The following is a 21,224-nucleotide window of genomic DNA, read 5'->3' on the forward strand; positions in this document are numbered from 1 at the left end:
TGAAATAACTACATTGTGTGACTTTGAAGCCCACTCATAACTAACCACGTCAGAACAACAAGCCCAGCAGTGTTGCTGTCAGATTCAGCACTGTTCTACTGTTGTATGAACATTGTGTGTGCATGCGAAGTACATTCGTGAACATAGATGTGTGTGTATGTATGTGAGGGTGTATATGTGAAGATGTATGAGTGTGTGCGTGGCAATCTCTGTCTGTCTGTGTGTGTTTGTGTGTGTGTGTGTGTGTGTGTGTGTGTGGGAGTATGGCTCATCTGCTTCAGAGATCAAACTCACAGACTCATCAGAGAGATGACGACCAGCCATTAGTCTAATGCACCACTCCAGAGAGGAGTGGGGGAGAAAGAGAGGAGAAGGAGAGAGGGAGCGACAGAGAGGAGTGGGGAAAAGAAAAGAGAGACAGAGAGAGGGACAGAGAGAGGGAACAACAGAGGGCAGAAAGAGAAAGAGAAAGAGAAAGAGAGAGAGAGTGGATGATATGGGAGATGTGGCGTGTGATCCCCAGAGAGGCCAGGGTCTGTATCTCTGCTGTTGACTCCTCTATTATTCCACAGGGAGTTGCACTGAAATACACATGCAGGCAGGCACACAGTTATACAAATATATGCACACACACAGACACAGACACACACACATACACATTCATGCTTGTGCACACACACACACACACACACACACACACACACACACACACACACACACACGCATACATGCGTGCGCACTCACACACACACATACACATTCATGCTTGTGCACACACACACACACACACACACACACACACACACACACACACACGCATACATGCGTGCGCACTCACACACACACATACTGTACACTCACACACGCACAGTTCACCAAACTCCTCCAGGCATGGGGCATGGATATGGCGCATAGAGAAATAGCTTGCAAGTTTTGTACACGTTGTTCCTGAAGATTAACCAGTATGGAAGTCTACAGTAACTCTCCCTAGGGCGTAGGTTTGATTCCAACGCTTGGCTGAGTAGCTTGTAAGCTATACCCAAACTATTGTGTACAGTGGGATAAACGCCAGACGAACAAATCAGGCTGAGAACAAAGTGAATCCCACGAAAGAAAGTTTCAATTTGCTTTAAATAGAGTAGACCGAGGCTGCTGCTATGGCGATATGAAGGAGCTGCGATTGACAAGCACATTAGAAAATCACAAGAAGCACTGCGAAAGTTTCAACAAGAGCACTCTAAATATGATTAAGAGGGAATTTAGGCTCTCACGAATCCTCACGAAGACAAAAATTAATTAGATTGCCTGTCCTCTTTTTCTCTCAGCATCCTTTTATTCCTTTTCTTCTCTCAAATCCCTCTCTCCTTCCCATTTACCCGCCCCGTCCTTCTCTTCCCATAATTCTCTATTCCTCCCTCCATCCCCTTTCCCCCCCAATCCTCCACTCCTCACCTCCTCCTCCTCCCCCTCTCTATTTTTCATATTGCACGCTTTGTAGTCTTGGCAGCAGGAAACCTATTAAATTAAATGAGCACTTTTGTTGTCATGAGATGTGTATGTAAACGCTGCCAGAGGCTGGGCATAGTAAATGAACAGCAGCAGAGGGGGACACCATAAGGTGGACGTTTGCCAGCGTGGGGGAGGCTAATAGAGTGGGTTTGGCCCCCCAACGGAGGGGTATCTCCGCTCGGATGCCCCCCACTCACCCTGCCTCCTCTATCCCTTAGTCTTGTTGGAGTTGCAGTGCAAGAACTTACCTGGGCCTGCATAGATTTAATGCCATGCACTTTGGGCTGGTTACTCCACCAGAATGCTGAAAACATATCTGGAAATTACCACCTGGATCTGGATTCATTGTTTAATTTTGCGTATGTGTATGTCATAATATACACTGCTGTTCAAAATACAAATTATTTTGTTTCCAAAGGAAAACCTAATTTTATGGCCAATAAAACAACACAAAATCAATCAGAAGAAGTCGACATCATTAAAGTTGTAAATGACTATCGTAGAAAGAATTGGCTGACTTTTAATGCCATATCTACATAAGCGTGAAGAGGCAGCTGATATCACAGCCATCCATCCTGTGTTCCAATGGCTCGTTCTGTTCATTCTGCTGATCAAAGTTGATCATTACACAAGGCTACTGTAACTGATTATTACAAAACCCTTTTGCATTTGTGTTAGCACAGCTGAAACCTGCTGTCCTGATTAGAGAAGCAACGCAACAGGCCTGTCTGTTTGATTGTAGACATGAAATGGCCAGAAACAAAGCATTTTGCTCTTCAGAGAGTAGTGCAAACCGGCTTTAACCAGAATATGATTATGGTTATGATATTGGGCAGGCGCTTTTGGCCAAAGTAGTTTATAGTATACGAAGTAAAGGGAGTGAGCGGCCCCATTGCACAACTGAGCTGCTGAAGTACTCGCAGTATGCCATCCGTACCGTACCCGAGTACGCTTGACCCCCAAGGTCCGGTTCGTTTGACCAGTGTGAACGCTCTGCACCGTACCCGGGCACGGTACGCTTATCCGCTTGAGGAGGGGGACTCGGGCACGGTACAGTGGGGCTTACGATCGCACCTGTGCAAAGATTCTAGAACCTAAGATTCTAAAGACGAAGAACAGAAGAGAACTGTACTCCAGCACAAGTACAAGTGAACCATGCCCAGTGTCTGTGAGTACGCCTTAAGAAACAGACACCTCACAGGTGCTGAACGGGCAGTTTTGTTAAGTAGCCCCCACCAGTGTCAACACCATTAAAAGAAGTTGATTGAGGACGATGGCCTACTAGACAGAGACAGAGTGACAAAGACATATCTCAGACTGGCTAACCATCAGCAAACATTTCAAGATGGGCGACATGCTGCGAACACACACAGGCAGCAGAGGAAGTCTGGGAAAAAAAAAAGTTTTATGGACAGACGAATGTAAATTGTCCAAATCACAGAGAAGAACGCGTAAGAGTAAGACGCCAACCAAATGCTGGAGGAGTGCTTGACTCCATCTGCCGGGCATGGTGGTGGGAATGTGATGGTCTCAGGGATGCGCTGGTGACAGCAGAATGGAACATTTGCACAGGATAAAAAGGAATCTTGGAGAAAGAAGGCCATCGGTCCAGCTTGCAGTGCTGTGTTACACACTGTGGACAGTGCTTGATTGGATCCATGTACTGTAGGGGACACAGTGACCCAAACCTCAGCTCCAAGCTGTGTACGAACCACATAGGAAAGAAACGCTGGTATTCTGTCTTTAATGGAGTGGAAGGGACATTTCTGAGTGACATTTGCCTTTTGAACGACTGTACAGTAATTTCCTGCATATAAGCCGCATTGTGTATAAGCCGCAGGACAGTGTTTTATGCAAGTTAAAAGAAACAAAACCATATTAACACCATATTTACTGCCCTCCTGTATTAACCTCATAGCTGAAGAAATTGAGCAAAATCAATGTATAAGCCGCGGCTAATAGTCAGGAAATTACTGTATATATTTAGTATGTGCTCGAAATGTGTGGAACAAACAACATCAGGGGGGTACCATTCTATTATATGAGGAAAACTGGATAAGCATGATGTGCATTTCTCTCTCTCTCTCTCTCTCTCTCTCTGTGTGTGTGTGTGTGTGTGTGTGTTTGACACTCAGGGCCATGCTGCTGAGGTCATCTCTCTGGCCTTCAACACGGTGGGAGATCAGCTGGTCACCGGCTCATTTGACCACACCGTGGCTCTGTGGGACGTCCTTTCAGGCAGGTGGGTTCTCACACACACACACACACACACAAACACACAAACACATACACACACACTCACACACACACACACACACACACACACACACACACACACACACACACACACACACACACACACACACACACACACACACACACTTATATTCTCTTTCTTGTGCACTCTCTCTTTCTGTCACAAACACACACACACACACACACACAGGCACACACACACACACAGGCACACACTCAACAACAACGATTGAGCCTCGCATAGGCTCACAAACCTGACCAAGTAGTAATTCAACCCTCTGTCTGCCTCCCTCTCTTTCTGTCGTTCTCGTTCCATCCTTTTCTTTCTCTCTCCATTCCTCCCTCTCCCTCGCTCTCTTTCTGTCGTCTCTCTCTCTCTCTCTCTCTCTCTCTCTCTCTCTCTCTCTCTCTCTCTCTCTCTCTCCATCTCTCCCTCTCCCTCTCTCAGGCGTTTGCACACTCTGATTGGTCACCGTGCGGAGATCAGCAGTGTGCAGTTTAACTGGGACTGCTCTCGCATCCTCACTGGCTCCATGGACAAGAGCAGCCGGGTCAGACACACACACACACACACACACACACACACACATATAAACACACACACATATTTATGTACGCACACGCATACCCACACCCACAAACGCACTGTCGCGCATATTCTAACATGCACAAGACACACAGCACACACTTGCAAGCACACATTTATACAGCTATACATAATGTTAATTTACACAACACACACAGGCACTGATACTGTAGCAATGCTCACAGTTACATGTAAGTAATGCAGTAATGCATGAAATATATGCCTTCTTTTTTTCTTTCAATCTCTCACACGGCTTCACATGCACACGTGTGTATTGAGGCGTAGGAGATGCATCACCATGTGATGGCCTTGCATGCTGCCACTGTCTGTACTGTAGGGGTTAATAACATGCAGTGGGATGTACTGTGAGCTTGGCTCATGTTTTATTCTGCTATACGTTAGACCTGCATCTGCCTGTCTGTACATTATTCTCTTCTTCCTCTCTCTTTTCTTTTCTTTCTCTCTTCTTCTGTCTCTCTCTCTGTTCTCTCCATTGCATGCTTCTCTTGCTCACTTTCTCTTTCCAGTCTTCCACTCTTGCGATCATTCTGCTTGTCTTTTTTAACATGACCCACCCATCATACCCTCTCTGCTTTCTCTCTCTCTCTCTCTCTCTCTCTCTCTCTCTCTCTCTCTCTCTCCATCCTTGTCTTTCTCTCCCTCCATTCCCATCTCACCCCTTAAGAGTGTACCGTCACACCGGTGTGTTTGGAGTGTTGGAAAATTAACATTCTAAAGAATGTCTGGGTTCATTGAATTCTACATAGAATTTTAGAACGTTGAATTGTTGCGGAATGGAATCTTGTGTTAGAATGTTCAAAACCCACCCTTTTAAAGGTTAACATCTCTCTCTCTCTCTGTCTTTATCTCCTCCCATGTCTCCTTTCTCTCTGCCCCCTCTCTCCCATCCTTATCTCTCTCTCTCGCTCACCCCTCTCTCTCCCCACCCCTCTCTCTCACCCCTCTCTTTCTCTCTCTCCCTCTCTCTCTCTCTCTCTCACACCCTTCTCCCCATCTCACTTCCCATTTCTCTCTCTCCTTCCCTCTCTCCATCTCTCCCTTTTCTCTACCTCCCTCCTTTCCCCGTTCTCTCTCCCCATCCCCATTGGGGGGGGGGGGGGGGGGTGTTGTGTAATTGCTGGAAGATGACTCACTCTCTCAGTGTTGAGACTCTAACCTTCCCCAGAAAGAACAAAAGAGTGAAAATAAGCCCTTTAGATTCTTATTAGACAAGCACACTCTCCTGACTCCAACCCCCGTGTGTGTGTGTGGGTGTTGATGTGTGTGTGTGTGCGCATCTTGTCTGTATACGTGTGTGTGTGTGTGTGCGTGTGTGTGCTTATGTGCGTGTGTGTGCATCTCTTATGTGTACACGTGTGTGTGTGTGTGTGTGTCTTGTGTGTCTTATGTGTGCGTATGTCTATGTGTCTGTGTGTGTGTCTTGTGTAAATTGCGGTGTGACTCACTGAGCAGTACTGAGTTAATAGTCCACAAAGCACACAAAGCCCCTAACTCTTGGATTCATCTCAAGCGCCTCTCAGTACAATAGGAGACATGAATGTGATATGGAGGATCACAAATGCGTGTGTGTGTGTGTGTATGTGTATGTGCGTGCACATCTATGCGTGTGTGTTATTTTTTCAGGTTTAGTTATTTGAAAGGGAGAGCATTCACTTCAATGAGTCCTTGGCAAGTCTTGAAAGTCAGTGTGTCTAACGGAATTTCACAGGATAAATTACTAAATGTAATTGTGTGTGTGTGTGTGTGTGTGTGTGTGTGTGTGTGTGTGTGTTTGTGCGCGTGCACTTGTGTGTGTGTGTATGTGTGTGAGATGCAGGTGTGGGATACTGCATCAGGGCAGTGTGTGGCCACTCTGTCAGGTCATGAAGATGAGGTGCTGGATGTGTGTTTCGACTGCACAGGACAGCTCATCGCCACCGCATCTGCAGACGGTCAGGGAACACACACACACACGCTCACGCTCACGCTCACTCTCACTCTCCCTCTCCCTCTCCATCTCTCTCTCTCTCTCTCACTCTTATCACTAGAACATTGAGGGGGTTCTGGACATGTGGGGGGTTAGGGGTTGTTGTGTACGTGGGGGGGGGAGGGGAGGGGGATGATCAGATGCTTTTTTACATACAATGTATTGGGATTTTTATGTGTGAATGTAGTTATGCATGTTCGTATGAGGCACATCATGATTTTATGGGTCATTTCTCTCTCGCTCTCTGTCTCACACACAAGTGTTTCTAGGAAGTTTCGTCTGACACGTGTTTTTGTGTGTTTGTGTCTCTGAGAGAGGGGTGGGGGGGGGGGGGGGGGCAGCCATTTATTGGATCATTTCTCAACCCATGAAATCATGGCCAAATAGAAGTTTAGTTTGACACTGTGTGTGTGTGTGTGTGTGTGTGTGTGTGTGGCCTATAGGCACTGCCAAAGTGTTCAACGCAGCAACGTTTGAATGCATAGCCAAACTGGTGGGCCATGAAGGGGAAATCTCAAAGGTGAGTGTGTCTCTCTCTCTGTGTGTGTGTGTGTGTGTGTGTGTGTGTGCGCATGCACGCACGTCCGATCAAGTTCTTAAAATTGAATAACAATGAGACACTTAACTTGCTGAAAATTCAGTCTTCAACACACACACACACACACACACACACACACACACACACACACACACACACACACACAGTGTATCCTAATAGGAGGCATGAAGGCTGGCTTTGGAGGATTATAGCTTTAATCTGTCACTTACAGCACTGCAGTCTCCTTTATTTCCCCCTGACATTTTCTCTCTTCACCTCCCTCTCACTCTCTCTCTCCCTCCCTCCTTTGGTCTCTTCCCACCTCTCTCTCTCTCTCTCTGTCTCTCTCTCTCCCCACTTCTCTTCCTCTCTCTCTCTCTCCCTCTCTCCTCTCCTCCTACTCTTTTCCTCTCTAATCCCTCTCTCCCTTTCCCCTCCCTTCACTGCTCTATGCATATTTGTTCATTCCTCTCGACATACACACGTTTTTTATCTTCTGCAACTGTCATCTCTGGCTTTCATTTCTGAATTTACCCTCTCTCTCTTTCTCTCTCCCTCTTTCTCTCTCTGCCTCTCTCCATGTCTCTCTAACCCTCTTTCTCTTTCTCTTTCTCTCTCTCTCTCTTTCTCTCTCTCTCTCTCTCTGTCTCTCTTGTTCGTTTACCTCCTCTACAGGCGCTTGTTTATCTGCAGCTGTTTGTCTTTGACCTGACTGACTTGACTAGAAGCAGCCCTGTATTCCCTCTCTCTCTCCTCTACCCTTACTCTCTCTCTCTCTCTCTCTCTCTCTCTCTCTCTCTCTCTCTCCCTCTCTCTCCCTCTCTACTCATCTCTTTTCTCCTGTTTTTTTTTTGGCTCGTCACTGTCACATTTAATTCTTGCACGGTCTCTCTGCCACACTCAGTTCACACACTCTTTTCCTGCCTTCTGGCATTCTCTATGGGTATTCCCCCCCTCCTCTCTCTCTCTCTCTCTCTCTCTCTCTCTCTCTCTCTCTCTCTCTCTCTCTCTCTCTCTCTCCGCTTCATCTCTCTATCCCTTTGTTCTTGTCATTATGATCTTCCTCAGTGCTGATCGGTCTGCTGCTGCAGGTGTTGCAGGATTCACACGGACTTTGATACAAACACGCACACGAAAACACACAATAAGCACACAGACTCATATGCATAGAAAAACAAACAAACACATGGACACACACACACACACAGACACACAGACACACACACACACACACACACACACAAACTCACATGACACATGAACACATGAGCACACACACATTTTCTCACAAGTCTTTGTGAAAGTCTAAGCAACACACACACACAAACACATGAACACACACACACACACACACACACACACACATAGTGCTCTCTGGAGCTGAGGGCCGGTGTGTGGTGGAGAGGCTGCCCCCACACTGAAGGGCCCTCCAGGTGGACGAGCACAGGTGGGTCCCGGCCCCCACGCTACCGTGGAGGATCCCAGGATGCTAGGCAACACGCCAGCCACTCTCACCCCCCGGGAGCGGCCAGGAGGAGCTCCTTGCTCCTCTCTGCTCCGTTCATCCCTCCTTCCTGTCTCTCTTTTCCTCCCTCTCTCTCTCTCTTATTCCCTCCCTCTCTCTCTCTCCCTCTCATCACCACTTCACCACGTTCACCCTCTGTGACTCATTCTGTATCAAATCCAAATTCCCACCATGACACAAGTGGCTTCCGCACGGCTACTAAGTTCTGTGCAGTGGCGGTCATAAACAAATATTTATTACCAGTGGCTGTCCCACTGTTTATATCTGTATTTCAATTCAATTCAGTTTCAACATAACATTCTTTGTATGTTTGTTGATAAAGCAGAATACAAAAAATATCCATTTGTATCAAAACATCCTACCAAAGGATAAACAAAACAAGGTTTGGGTGAAAGGATAAAACTCATCCCTTCCTCTCAAATCAGTTTCTACTGGAATTAGCATAACTGCAGTGTGCGGTTTTGCTAAAGCAGTCCACAAAAACAACAGATTGTATAGTAGAAATTAATAAAAGATGAACAACAAAACTCTTTTTCTCCCTCTCTGCCTCTCTCTCTCTCTACCTGTCTGTCTCTATCCCTCTCTCTCTCTCAGATTCAGATTCAGATTCAGATTCAAAGTGCTTTATTGGCATGGCAAGGGGTACTCATATTGCCAAAGCAGGCAGACAAAACAGAAAATGGTACAATACCATTACAATTCATAAAATAAATAAAATACATATATATGTGTGTGTGTGGTGTGATGGGGTGGGGTGTATATGGGTTTCTATGTGTGTGTGTGTGTGTGTGTGTGTGTGTGTGTGTGTGTGTGTGTGTGTGTGTGTGTGTGTGTGTGTGTGTGTGTGTGTGTGTGTGTGTGTGTGTGTGTGTGTGTGTGTGTGTGTGTGTGTGTGTGTGTGTGTGTGTGTGTGTGTGTGTGCATGCATGTGTGCACGCCTGTGTCTGTGTCCGTGTGCGTGCACATGTGTGTCTTGTTAAGTCACTCACTGTCCCTCAGGTTGTGGCATGCTGAAACATATTGGGCTGCAAGGTTGGTCTTGTCTCCTTCGCCCAATATTATTTTTAATTTTGATATATAATTTAGCTCATTAAAATGAGGAATTTCTAGATTGAATTTATCAAAGAAATTATCTCTGATTTGGGATAAAGATGTACACTGTAGGAGGAAGTGCAACTCTGTCTCTACCTCATCTGTCGAACAGTGACCACATATTCTCTCTTCTTTTGGTTGCCATGATTTTTTATGTCTTCCTTTTTCGATTGCCAATTTGTGGTCACTTAGCCTGTACTTGGTTAGGGTCAGTCTCTGTTTTCTATCTCTGACAGTCGAGAGATATTCTGCTAATTTATATTCTCTGTTTAGGGCCAGATAACATTGTAGTCTGCTTTGATGTTTGGTTTCTTCTTTCCAATATTCCAAATAGTTGTCTTTACATTGCTTTATAATTTGGTTAACTCTGATTGGTTTTTGGAAAACAGTGTTGTTGTGAGACTGGTCAGGGTGTGTTTTGGGTGGGGGGGTTAGTCTCAACAACAACTGATGCAGGGGACTTTTTTCTGGGCTCAGCTCTTGGGTTTGCAGGGCTTTATAATGGAGGGTGTCTTGGGGGCTGGATTTAAGGTGATTAAGGAATTTTAGTGCTCTCTTATTGGTGTTAATTATTAGTGGGTATCTACCTAATTCTGCTCTACAGGAGTTGTTCGGTGTTTTTCTTTGCACCTGTAGAATATATCGGCAGAATTCTGTTTGTAAAATCTCTATGGTGTGTTTTTCCCAGTGTGCGTAGCTATGATGACTGAGTGGACCCCATACTTCACTACCATACAGCGCAATGGGCAGGATGACACTATCGAATATTTTAAGCCAGATTTTAATTGGAATTTGTAGGTTAAAAAATTTCCTTCTAATTGCATGTAGGGCTCTTTTAGCTTTTTCTTTTAGTGCATTCACTGCCATATGAAAGCTTCCTGAAGATGTTATTGTGATGCCCAGGTAGGTATAGCTCATGCTGTGTGGAATTATTGTGTTGTTTATTAGAAAGTTATATTTATTTTCTTGGCATTTGGCACGTTTTTGGAAAATCATTATGTTTGTTTTCTTTAGATTGACATCAAGGGCCCAAGTCCTACAGTACTGTTCAACTATGTCAAGTTGCAGCTGTAGTCCTTCTTTGGTTGCAGACAGTAGGACCAAGTCATCAGCAAAAAGCAGACACTTAATGTCTTTATCTAAGAGGGAGAGGCCGGGAGAGGGACAATTCTCCAACTGAATTGCTAATTCATTTATATAGAGATTAAATAATGTAGGGCTTAAACTACAGCCCTGCCGTACACCTCTTTTTTGGGTGAAATATTCTGTTTGTTTATCTCCAATTTTGACAGCACACTTGGTGTTTAGGTACATAGATTTAATTAAGTCATATACTTTGCCCCCCATCCCACAATTTAGCATTTGATAATAGAGTCCCTCGTGCCAAATGGAATCAAAAGCCTTCTTAAAATCAATAAAACAGGCAAATATTTTTTTCTTTTTTGTTTGGTTTACGTGTTTGTTAATTAATGTGTGGAGTGTATATATATGATCTGTGGTGCGGTATTTTGGTAGAAAGCCAATTTGGGTTTTACTTAAGATAGAGTGTTCATCAAGGAAGTCTCCTATTCTTTTATTCAGAATACTGCAGAACAGTTTACCTAGGCAACTGCTGACACAAATGCCACGGTAGTTGCTTGGTTCTGATTTGTTCCCACTTTTGTGAATGGGGGAAATGAGCCCTTTGCACCACATGTCAGGAAAATGTCCTGACAGTAGAATTAAGTTGAACAGTTTCAACACTGCACACTGCATCTCTGGGGTGCTATATTTGAGCATTTCATTTCGAATGCTATCTGGACCACTAGATTTTCTTGGCCGGAGAGAATTGGACTGAGTGGATAGCTCTTTCATTGTAATGATAAAGTCTAGAGGATTTTGGTTATTTTTAATTTTTTCTTCTAGTGTTTTGAGCCTTTCTTTTATAATTTGTTGCTCTGGGACACTTGTTTGTATGTCTTTATATAGACTTTGGAAGTGTGTTCTCCAAATGTTACCATTTTGAATGGGTAATGGCTCTGGTTCCCTATGGTTGAAACTGTTCCATAAATCCCAAAATTGATTTTGGTCAAGAGCGCTCTCAATATCTTCAAATTTATTTTGAGTGTATTTTTGTTTTTTGTTCCTAATTGTATGTTTGTATTTGTTCAGAGTTTCAAAGTAACTAACACGTAGGGCAGGGTTGTTTGGATGACGATGTTTCTCATTTGCAATTTTTCTAAGTTCTTTTCTAATGCTTTTGCATTCATGGTCAAACCACTTGTCTGTCTTTTGCTTTTTGAAGGGTTTAAATTTCCGTTTTCTAAGGTTTGCTTTAATAGCAGCTTTATGAAATATTAAGTTAATATCTGCAGTGGCCTTATTTACACCTTCTCTGGTAAGGGCATATTTATTTTGATCAAAATCGAACATGTCTCTCTCTCTCTCTCTCCCTCTCTCTGCAGGTGTGTTTTAACCCCCAGGGCAGTCGTGTGTTGACGGCGAGTGTGGATAAGACGGCTCGGCTGTGGGACGTGCGCTCAGGTGTGTGTGTGCAGGTGCTGCTGGGGCACACCGATGAGATCTTCTCCTGTGCCTTCAACTACGAGGGAGATGCCGTTATTACAGGTAACTGCACACACACACGCACACCCAGAGACAGACACTCACACATACACGCACACACACACACAAGTATGCACACACATTAACACCACACACACGTACACAGACACACATGCACACAAGTATACACACACACACACACACACACACACACAGCATAGATTCACGCCAAGACATTATCTATTCATAGGCATACAAACTATAAAAATGCTCTATGAATTGTCTTTTAACTTTAATGTGCTTTCAAATGATTAGGGCAGCATCATGCAGCATATGGTATATCACATTATTCTTTATTATCATCGCACCACCCCCGACACACACACACACACACACACACACACACATACACTCACACGTACAGATGGATAGGGTAAGGGCCTGTCACCTTCTGTTGTTCCACCTGCTCCAATGTGTGCTTGCTCTGCAGGTAGCAAGGACAACACCTGCAGGATCTGGCGCTGAACACGACTGCACAGGGAGGAGGAGAGCAGTCACACACTCATGCTCACACACTTGCTCACACACACACACACACACACATACACTCACACACACACACACACACACACACACACACACACACACACACACACAAAAAAACACACTCACACCGTCCACAGCATGACATGCATGCATGCCAACAAAATGGACATTCACATCCTGTACCCTACACATCCTGTACATACTACAGTACACAGTAGACTTCATCAAAACACACACAAACACACACATACACACTCCAACCAATTACAAACACAGAAATACACACAAGTCAAGGAGCATCAAAGTGTTGGAGCATGATGGAATGGACCCCAGCAGTTAATGTCCACACTGTCACGACATCCAGACGTATTCTGCAGTGTACTGCGGTCCTGAGTGTTTATCAGAAGTATACTGCACAGCAGAGCAAGTATGTGTGTGTGGTATTCCAGCACAGCACAGTCTGTAGAGTAAACGGGCATCTTACATCTCTATCTATGGCCTAGACTGTCATGCAGTGTGCTGACTCACATGGACACACACACACACACACACACACACACACAGACACAAACAAACACAGAAACACTTTCTCTCACACACACACACACACACACACACACACACCGTCTTGCTCTGGTGCTGAGGGCCGGTGTGTGATGGAGAGGCTGCCCCCACACTGAAGAGCCCTGTAGATGGATGTGCCGCATGGCCTGGGCTGTGTCTTACCGTTAGCTGTGTGAGTGTGTGTGACTGTGCTGCAACTCACCTCATAATACTTCATGATGTACAGCAGAACGACCCATGATGCATCTCTGTTGCCTTAATATATGTGTGTGAGTGTGTGTGTGCTGGTCTGCTGTTTGCTGATTCATAAAGTATTGAGTGTGAAGCTTATATTCTATTCATGGGCTTCATCAGGTCCCTTTCCACAGGTGTATAAAATCAAGCACCTAGATTTTGAATGCAGACTGCATGGTGCTTGAGTAATACACCTGTGGAAAGGGACCTGATGAAACCCATTTCTAACTTCAGTAGCTTGATAGTGTGTGTGTGTGTGTGTGTGTGTGTGTGTGTGTGTGTGTGTGTGTGTGTGTGTGTGTGTGTGTGTGTGTGTGTGTGTGTGTGTGTGTGTGTGTGTGTGTGTGTGTGTGTGTGTGTGTGTGTGTGTGTGTGTGTGTGTGTGTGTGCGCGCAGTTATACCTTATGGATTGTTTCACAGCTGTATTTGTGCAAGAGAGAGAGAGAGAGTGTGTGTGTGTGTGTGTGTGTGTGTGTGTGTGTGTGTGTGTGTGTGTGTGTGTGTGTGTGTGTGCTTGTCTGTAACTGTAGTTTTAGAGTAGGATGTGTGATGTGTTTGCTTTTAGTTTTCCGGGACTGTGAAGAGAACATGCTCAAGAGATGTACTTCACAGTTCTCTACACGCTGCAATTCAGCACTTTACAGACACACACACACACACACACACACACACACACACACACACAGATCTCACACCTCACCTGCAGGGGTGTTAATGCACTGTGAGTACAGGTGTGTGACCTCGTTGCTCCTTGTGAAGAGGGCCCTGTGCTTAGCCCTCCTGCAGGTGCAGTCAGGGTGTGGAGGAGAGAACACACACACACACACACACACACACACACACACACACACACAGTCATGTTCACCCATCTCTATTGTTAGAGTAACACGTTACAGACACACACACACACACAGTCATGTTCATCCCATCTCTATTGTTAGAGTAACACGTTACAGACACACACACACACACACACACACACACACATACAGTCATGTTCACCCATCTCTATTGTTAGAGTAACACGTTACAGACACACACACGCGCGCACACACACACACACACACAGGCTCATCTCATCTCTATTGTTAGACTAAGACGTTACGTCCGTCCACACCGACCTTGTGTCTAAACATCAATCTGCTTTCAATCCAGTTAATGCGTCACTTGAACATGCTGTGAACTGCAACTCTTGAACTTATAGCTTTTCATCTTGTCATGTGAAACTGTGTAAAGATATTATTAACACATAGGCATTCAGCAACTGAATTAGCTAAGCCTGCCAAGTACGACAGTGGAGTCTCTCTCTCATGTCTGGTTGACCTGTATCTGAATGCTGTTAGAAGTCCAATCCATGTGTATCAAGCTTAATGCTTCACTCTTCGCTGTATAGCCGTTAATGATCTCTATAAATACACCTCTGTGCTTCTTGACCTCCTCTCTGATGTGTCTTTTTTGAATCTTGATTGATGATTATGGCCGTTTGATGTGATCGCTGCTGCTGGGTCCAGTTCGCTACCTTGTCCGGTACCTCACCTCGGAAAGAACTAAGAAGCACGAGGACCGAGGATACACACGCGGTTTGACAAACACACGCACAAACTGGCGCGTACTGTAGAAGCACCAGAATGCTGCTTAACTCACCTCTCAGTACCCATATCGCACAACACGCGTTCATCAAACAGACTTCAGAGGCATCCAAACGGACTGATCAGTCGTCTAATAATTAGACTTTAGAATTAGACTTATTAGACTCTAATTAGCCTCATGGTTTAGGTAACCCCATAAGCGGTGTGAAGAACGAGATTCAGATTCCAGCTCGGTGGCACAGATGTCTAGAATGAGTCATAATCGCTGTGATGCCTAAGGCGCCAGGCTAGCACACACAATTATTAGGACGTTTTGTTTCTGTCGCCAGGGCTCAGCAGGTATGATTCACGTGTTGGTGTGGTGTCTGAACTGTTGTGTTTGTGTTCTAAATAAAAGAGCATTCCCACACCACTTCTCTCACATAAGTCCAATTTATTGATCTGGAAAGATAAATACATTCAATACAGTAACAGTTTGAGCATCTGTGTGTGTGTGTATGTTTGTGTGTGTGTGTGTGTGTGTGTGTGTGTGTGTATGTCTGTGTGCTTTGTTTGCTGATATACAACACAAACGTCACAACTACTCAGTGTGAAAACTTCACAAAACCGAGCCACGTACAAATTAACATTGAAGACGCTCCTTTGCTACTCCATATGTCCATATGTGTGTGTGTGTGTGTATCTCTCAGCGCGTCTTTCTACCTGTCCGTCTAAACAGCAGATCTCTTCAGCTGCCTGTCTGTCTGAACAACAGATCTTTTCAGCTGCCTGTCTGTCTAAACAACAGATCTCTTCAGCCGTCTGTCTGTCTCTCTGTCGCAACAATAGATCTACAGTACAGGCCCCTGCGTATCTAAACAGCAGATCTCTTCAGCTGCCTGTCTGTCTGAACAACAGATCTCTTCAGCCGTCTGTCTGTCTCTCTGTCGCAACAATAGATCTACAGTGCAGGCCCCTGCGTGTCTGTCTGTCTGTCTGTCTGTCTGTCTGTCTGTCTGTCTGTCTGTCTGTCTGTCTGTCTGTCTCGACAACAGATCTCTCCTGTTTGTCTGTCTGTCTGTCTCTCTGTCCGTGGGTCTGAAAAAGGAAGTGGTGCTGCCCCCTCGAGCCCGGGGGAGAAAGGTGTGGCTGTCGCACTGACTCTACACTATGTACAGCTATCATAAAATAAACGCATCTCAGCTCACAACTCACTCCGTCACAGGCCAGCGCAACACAATCCGAAAGAACAACAAAACGAAACGAAACAAGAGAGAGGAGGAAAATAAAAAATAAAACAGAAACAGCACGAGGGAAGAACAACGTCTTGGTTAATGTAAACATCAACTAAGTGAAGGTGTGAGGGTAGGGGTTGGGAGGGGTGTGGTATAAGGGGGTGGTGTGGGGGGGGGCTGTGCACATTAATTGGAAGTATTATGAGAAGGAAGCAGGGTAACAACAGGGGGAAAAAGAGTCTATATACCCTAATAAGTCTAAACCTCTGGATCAAATAGTTCCTGGACCCCACTCCACAACAGAGCATCTGCTTGGTGTTACGCTGGTAACTCCACAGGCCCAATGGCCCCCCGATGGAAAGCCTGACACAAAGATCAGGAGATAGTCCTGGAGGAAGCGGCGTAGGTGTCCTGCGCGTGCCAGAGGTTGACGTTGAGGCCGTTTCCATGGTGAAGCCTCCTTTGCCATCCTTGAGGCAGGCTGCTCTCTGATTGGTCCCCTTGTGCATGTTAAGATGGAGAGCTCTGGGTAGTTTTTTTGTTTTTCTTAAAGGGACAACGTCCTCCTATCAACTCAGTCCAGTCATGGAGGACACAGGCAATGGGGCGAGTATTTACTAAAGTAATCCAGGCAGTTCAACAGTTCCTGGTTCCCAGAATGCAATGTGTTTCATGGCACTCCATGATTCCAAGGTGAGGTCTGTTCAGTCAGGAGATGGGGCCTATAGCGTCTCAGCGCTTATAGGATACTGTACTGTACATACATACAGTGGCGGCCATGTTGCCTGGCCTTCAATAGGTGTGTTGCCCGGGCACACTGCTGGACAAAACATCCGTTACTCAACACCAGTGGGACGAGCCTCGTCCACCACACATTTGCTTTCAGCTCCAGTGGCCGGTCCTAGAGGGGCTTGCTGGTCTGGAGAGAAGGGGTTCAGGAATGAATGAATGCAGGTTTGTGGAGAGAGGTGGAGGGTTTGCGGAATATCTGGTGCAGTTGTTTGGCAAAATGGGCTGATTTTATGGTTGAAATGGTGATTTAAGACAGTGTGGAATGTTAAGGATGCTAGATCAGAGTTTGGAATGCTCTGTAGTGTGGAAAATGGATGTGTGTGTGTGTATGTGTGCGCGTGTATGTGTGTGTTTGGGTGGCTGGGGATGGGTGTGTGAGGTTTGTAACAGGTCCATTAGATGGTGGGGAGAGGAGAAGAGGTCTGAGGCTCTAGCGCATCTCCAGCAGCCAGTCGAAGAGGCCTGCAGGGGGCGCTGTGTCCTGCTGGCCCTCCAGCAGCTGGCAGTACTGCACCACCGCCCCAAACAGGTCGCCCACGCGCCACGACCGGTGGCTCACCAGCTGCACCACGCGCTGGAACTGGAGAACACGCACGCGCGCACATACACACACACACACGCACGCACACACACACACGCACACACACACACACACACACACACACACACGTACACACACATGCACATACAGTATACTGTAGTTAGAGGTTCACATAAGTAGTTCAGATATTGCATGAATGTACACACACACACATATATACACACACACACACTACTGAAGCGTATCACAGACACTAACACACACATGATCACACACACACACACACACACAGGGTATCAGACATAGATACACAGATAATTAGTTGTGACATGATGTTGCACATACACACACACACACAAATACACAAACACACACACACACGTGTTTACAATAAGACACTTGCTCATATTCTCTACACACATACAGGCTCATGTGCTCTTTGTATGCATCCCACAAGTGAGAGAAATCGTGTCACACAGCTGTGGTGATCAGAGAACTACGCCTGAGGATGTTTTTTCATAAGACTTCATAGACAGATATTTCACATTGCGTGCATTTCACCACTCACAGAGAGACTAATCTTAATGTAACCTAATCCTAACTAAATCAGCGCAGTTTCATAAAAATCCCCATTATGCCATAGGGGACATGTGCACTAGAATCCAGCTAAGACAATATTCATAAGTGTATATGAAAGAAATGATAACATGCTCAGAAAAGAATCCCATGAGGAGAAATGGCCCCATGTGACCATTAACACTTTAAATTACAATATTCAAGTCTTACTTCATCTGGGTTTACTTTTACTTTTTACTTATTTATTAATTTAATTTTGAATCTGCGAATGCACTCATTGGTGACACTTTTGATATTTTAATTATGTCCTTGATCTGTTTGCTAACAAGTCGTTGTATACTTGTATCCTTGTTGCTGATAAAAAGCTGCTGTGAAATGACAATGTGACTGTATATGTACATATATATTTGAATGAATATGGTTGGCAAAAAACACTGATATTATGTGAAAAGGTTATTCGCATGTGTAAAACAATGTGGCATGGGAAATGATGGCTGTCTAACCACACTACGGTACGCAGTTTATACGTACTCCGCAGGGCTCAGCATTGTGCTACATAAATGCTGCATTGAAAGAAAGTGCTCTGTGCAGTTGTGCCTGTTCTTCCTTAAGGCCAATTCACACCTAAACCATTTCGGAAGCATTTTGCAGTCGCCCGCCTAATGCTTGTCTATTGTTAGAGACAGAATTGCATTAGAAACAACGTAGCAATTTAGACTGGCGAGACTGGCAACATTGTTAAACATATTGTTCCACCACGTCGGAGATGAAAGAAGGATAAATGGATTCATTTCTGTTTCACTCTTGCTTTGCAATGTAATGTAAATCCCCAGTTAGCCCTACGCTGCACCTTGAGAATGTTGCATGAGACGGAACGTAGACTACTCAGCCTGACCAGGAGGCTCTCTCTCTTTCTTTGTTTAACGATCGCTTCTCCACACCAAAAACACATAGCTCTGTCTTACTTTTTTGCATTGTTTTTGTTTGTGTGCTTGTTGTTGTTCTTTCCTTTCCAGTATGTAAAGTGACTTTGAGTTTGAGAAAGGCGCTATATAAATGTAACTTATCGTTATTATATCGTTACACAGCCTCAGACGCTAGCGTTGTACCTTGTGGATGTTGCGCTGCTGGGACTTCCTGAAGTGCAAAGCGGGAGCGCCCAGCTCTGATGCGGCCAGCCACTGGAGCGTAGCGCGCAGCTCCACGTCCACACTGTCTGCTTCCAGGTCAAAGTTCAACACCAGGAGCTCCCGGGCGCTGCCTCCACCCGCACAAGAACTTGACGGGCTCTCTGCACAGGGTAGAAACACACTCAGGTCACACTCTCTCTCTCTCTCTCTCTCTCTCTCTCTCTCTCTCTCTCACACACACACACAGACACATTCTCTCTCTCTCAAGCACACACACAAACACACACACCCTGTCTGTCTATAAATAATGGAAAAAATCCTCACAGGGCTTTATCTGTGTATAAAGCGCTCTAAGCTGGGGGATACATTCTTAAGAGAAAGAGAGAAAAGGGAGGGCATTTCAGAGCTACCCCAAATATGAAACCAATCAGGGATTAAAGACCCCCCCTTTTCTTTCTCTCTCTCTCTCTCTCTCTCTCTCTCTCTCTCTCTCTCTCTCTCTCCCTCTCTCCCCCTTCTCTCTCTCAGCTCTGCCTGTCTTGTTCTCCATATCTGATAATTAGCTGTGACATTTCAGTGTCTTTTCATTCTTTGATTAACTTAACTCTCAATTTTTTTAAGCTTCTCACATCCCACTACTTTCTCATTCACTCTAAAGTCTCTCCCCTCCCTCCCTCCCTTCCCCTCTCTCTCGCTTCCTCTCCTCCTTTCTCCTCCGCTCCTTTGCTCTATCTATCAGGCGGAGAGGAGGCATGGGTGGAGGTGCCGATGCCAGCCTACTCCTGCCGCTGACAAATTACTCATTCATCAAGTGTGAAATAGTGTGGGTAATTCTGACCACTTCATTGCTCTCTCTCTCTCTCTCTCTCTCTCTCTCTCTCTCTCTGTGTCTCTCTCTTTCTCTCTCTTCTATCCCCCTGTTTTTTCGTCATCTCACCAATCTCTCTCAAATGAGGCAGTGGTAAGGAAAGTGCTTTTCGGAGAGCTGAGTTAAGGCTGTTGATTAGCCTAAGCAATTAAGCAAATCAGATATTATTGTCTATGAATATATTAGGCACACTCACACAAAATATATATATATCTGAAGCACTAAACTACTCAATTTTATTTGATCATGACTCTTAAATCAGAACCAATCCTAATGAGGGTATATATGATATATTTCTATATGTGTGTGTGTGTGTGTGTGTGTGTGTGTGTGAGTCTATGGGTGAGATCAAATGCGGTTTCATTATCAGAAGTATATCATTTGATCATTGTTTGGATCATTTCATGTTATTTCTTCTAACATATATAGGCTAAACAGTAGACCTTGACCATAAGTAAAAAAGTAAACTATAAGCTCATAAAGAAATAGGCATCTTAGAGACTGCTATGCTATAAGAGAGCTTTGTTGTTTGGCGTTCTCATAGCCGTGAATGCACAGCAACGTGCATGTGTCTGTGCATGATATCCGTGTCTCTTGGTGAAAGCAGCTAAACACTGCAAGCGGCTAAGTGACTAGAGCACCATTAGCAACACAGAAAGAAATGTAGAAATAGTCATTCATTCAGATGCCATTTTGGGAGTTTGAAAAATTCAGCAGTTGCATTTCCAAATCTATCAGGCTTCTCTGTTAAAGATCCAACATGCCTTCGTAGCTGCAGTGCACCTTCGCGAGGCTGTCTCTTGACACACTCACACATCCCCCATGGTGAGATTTTTTTTTTTTCCCCAACGCCCTCAAATCCTCACTTCATTTGCGATGTTAATTTATGTCTGAGATGAGGTGAGGAGCGCAGATCAGTGTCAGTGGCTTATCATTGGTGAGGATTCGGAGATGGCAATTAGACGGAGCACTCAGATTTCACAGTGTGATGTTCACTGTTTTTAACAGAGGCTGGCGAATATCATTTCTTAAAGGTGACACCTATTACGTCCCTGATTTATGTGTGATTTATGTGTGTGTGTGTGTGTGTGTGTGTGTGTGTGTGTGTGTGTGTGTGTGTGTGTGTGTGCGT

The 21,224-nt window shown here is 45.0% G+C and overlaps 2 protein-coding genes across 2 annotated transcripts in view; one reads left to right on the plus strand and one right to left on the minus strand.

Annotated features, from left to right (window-relative positions):
- Nucleotides 1-14,815, plus strand: part of daw1 (dynein assembly factor with WDR repeat domains 1) — a 19,491-nt gene extending 4,676 nt beyond the window's left edge. The window contains exons 8-13 of the mRNA XM_062552471.1: nt 3,645-3,751; nt 4,214-4,316; nt 6,189-6,303; nt 6,782-6,858; nt 11,938-12,100; nt 12,528-14,815. Of these exons, the coding sequence (XP_062408455.1) occupies nt 3,645-3,751; nt 4,214-4,316; nt 6,189-6,303; nt 6,782-6,858; nt 11,938-12,100; nt 12,528-12,562 (600 nt within the window). The 3' untranslated portion in view covers nt 12,563-14,815. The remainder of the gene's footprint in view (nt 1-3,644; nt 3,752-4,213; nt 4,317-6,188; nt 6,304-6,781; nt 6,859-11,937; nt 12,101-12,527) is intronic.
- Nucleotides 14,816-15,394: 579 nt separating this feature from the next.
- Nucleotides 15,395-21,224, minus strand: part of sphkap (SPHK1 interactor, AKAP domain containing) — a gene marked incomplete at its 5' end in the record, with an annotated part of 45,960 nt that continues 40,130 nt past the window's right edge. Inside the window, 2 exon segments of the mRNA XM_062551953.1 lie at nt 15,395-17,557; nt 19,204-19,385. Of these exon segments, the coding sequence (XP_062407937.1) occupies nt 17,408-17,557; nt 19,204-19,385 (332 nt within the window).

The sequence above is a fragment of the Sardina pilchardus genome, chromosome 13, assembly GCF_963854185.1.
Source record: "Sardina pilchardus chromosome 13, fSarPil1.1, whole genome shotgun sequence".
Classification (NCBI taxonomy): Eukaryota; Metazoa; Chordata; class Actinopteri; order Clupeiformes; family Clupeidae; genus Sardina; species Sardina pilchardus.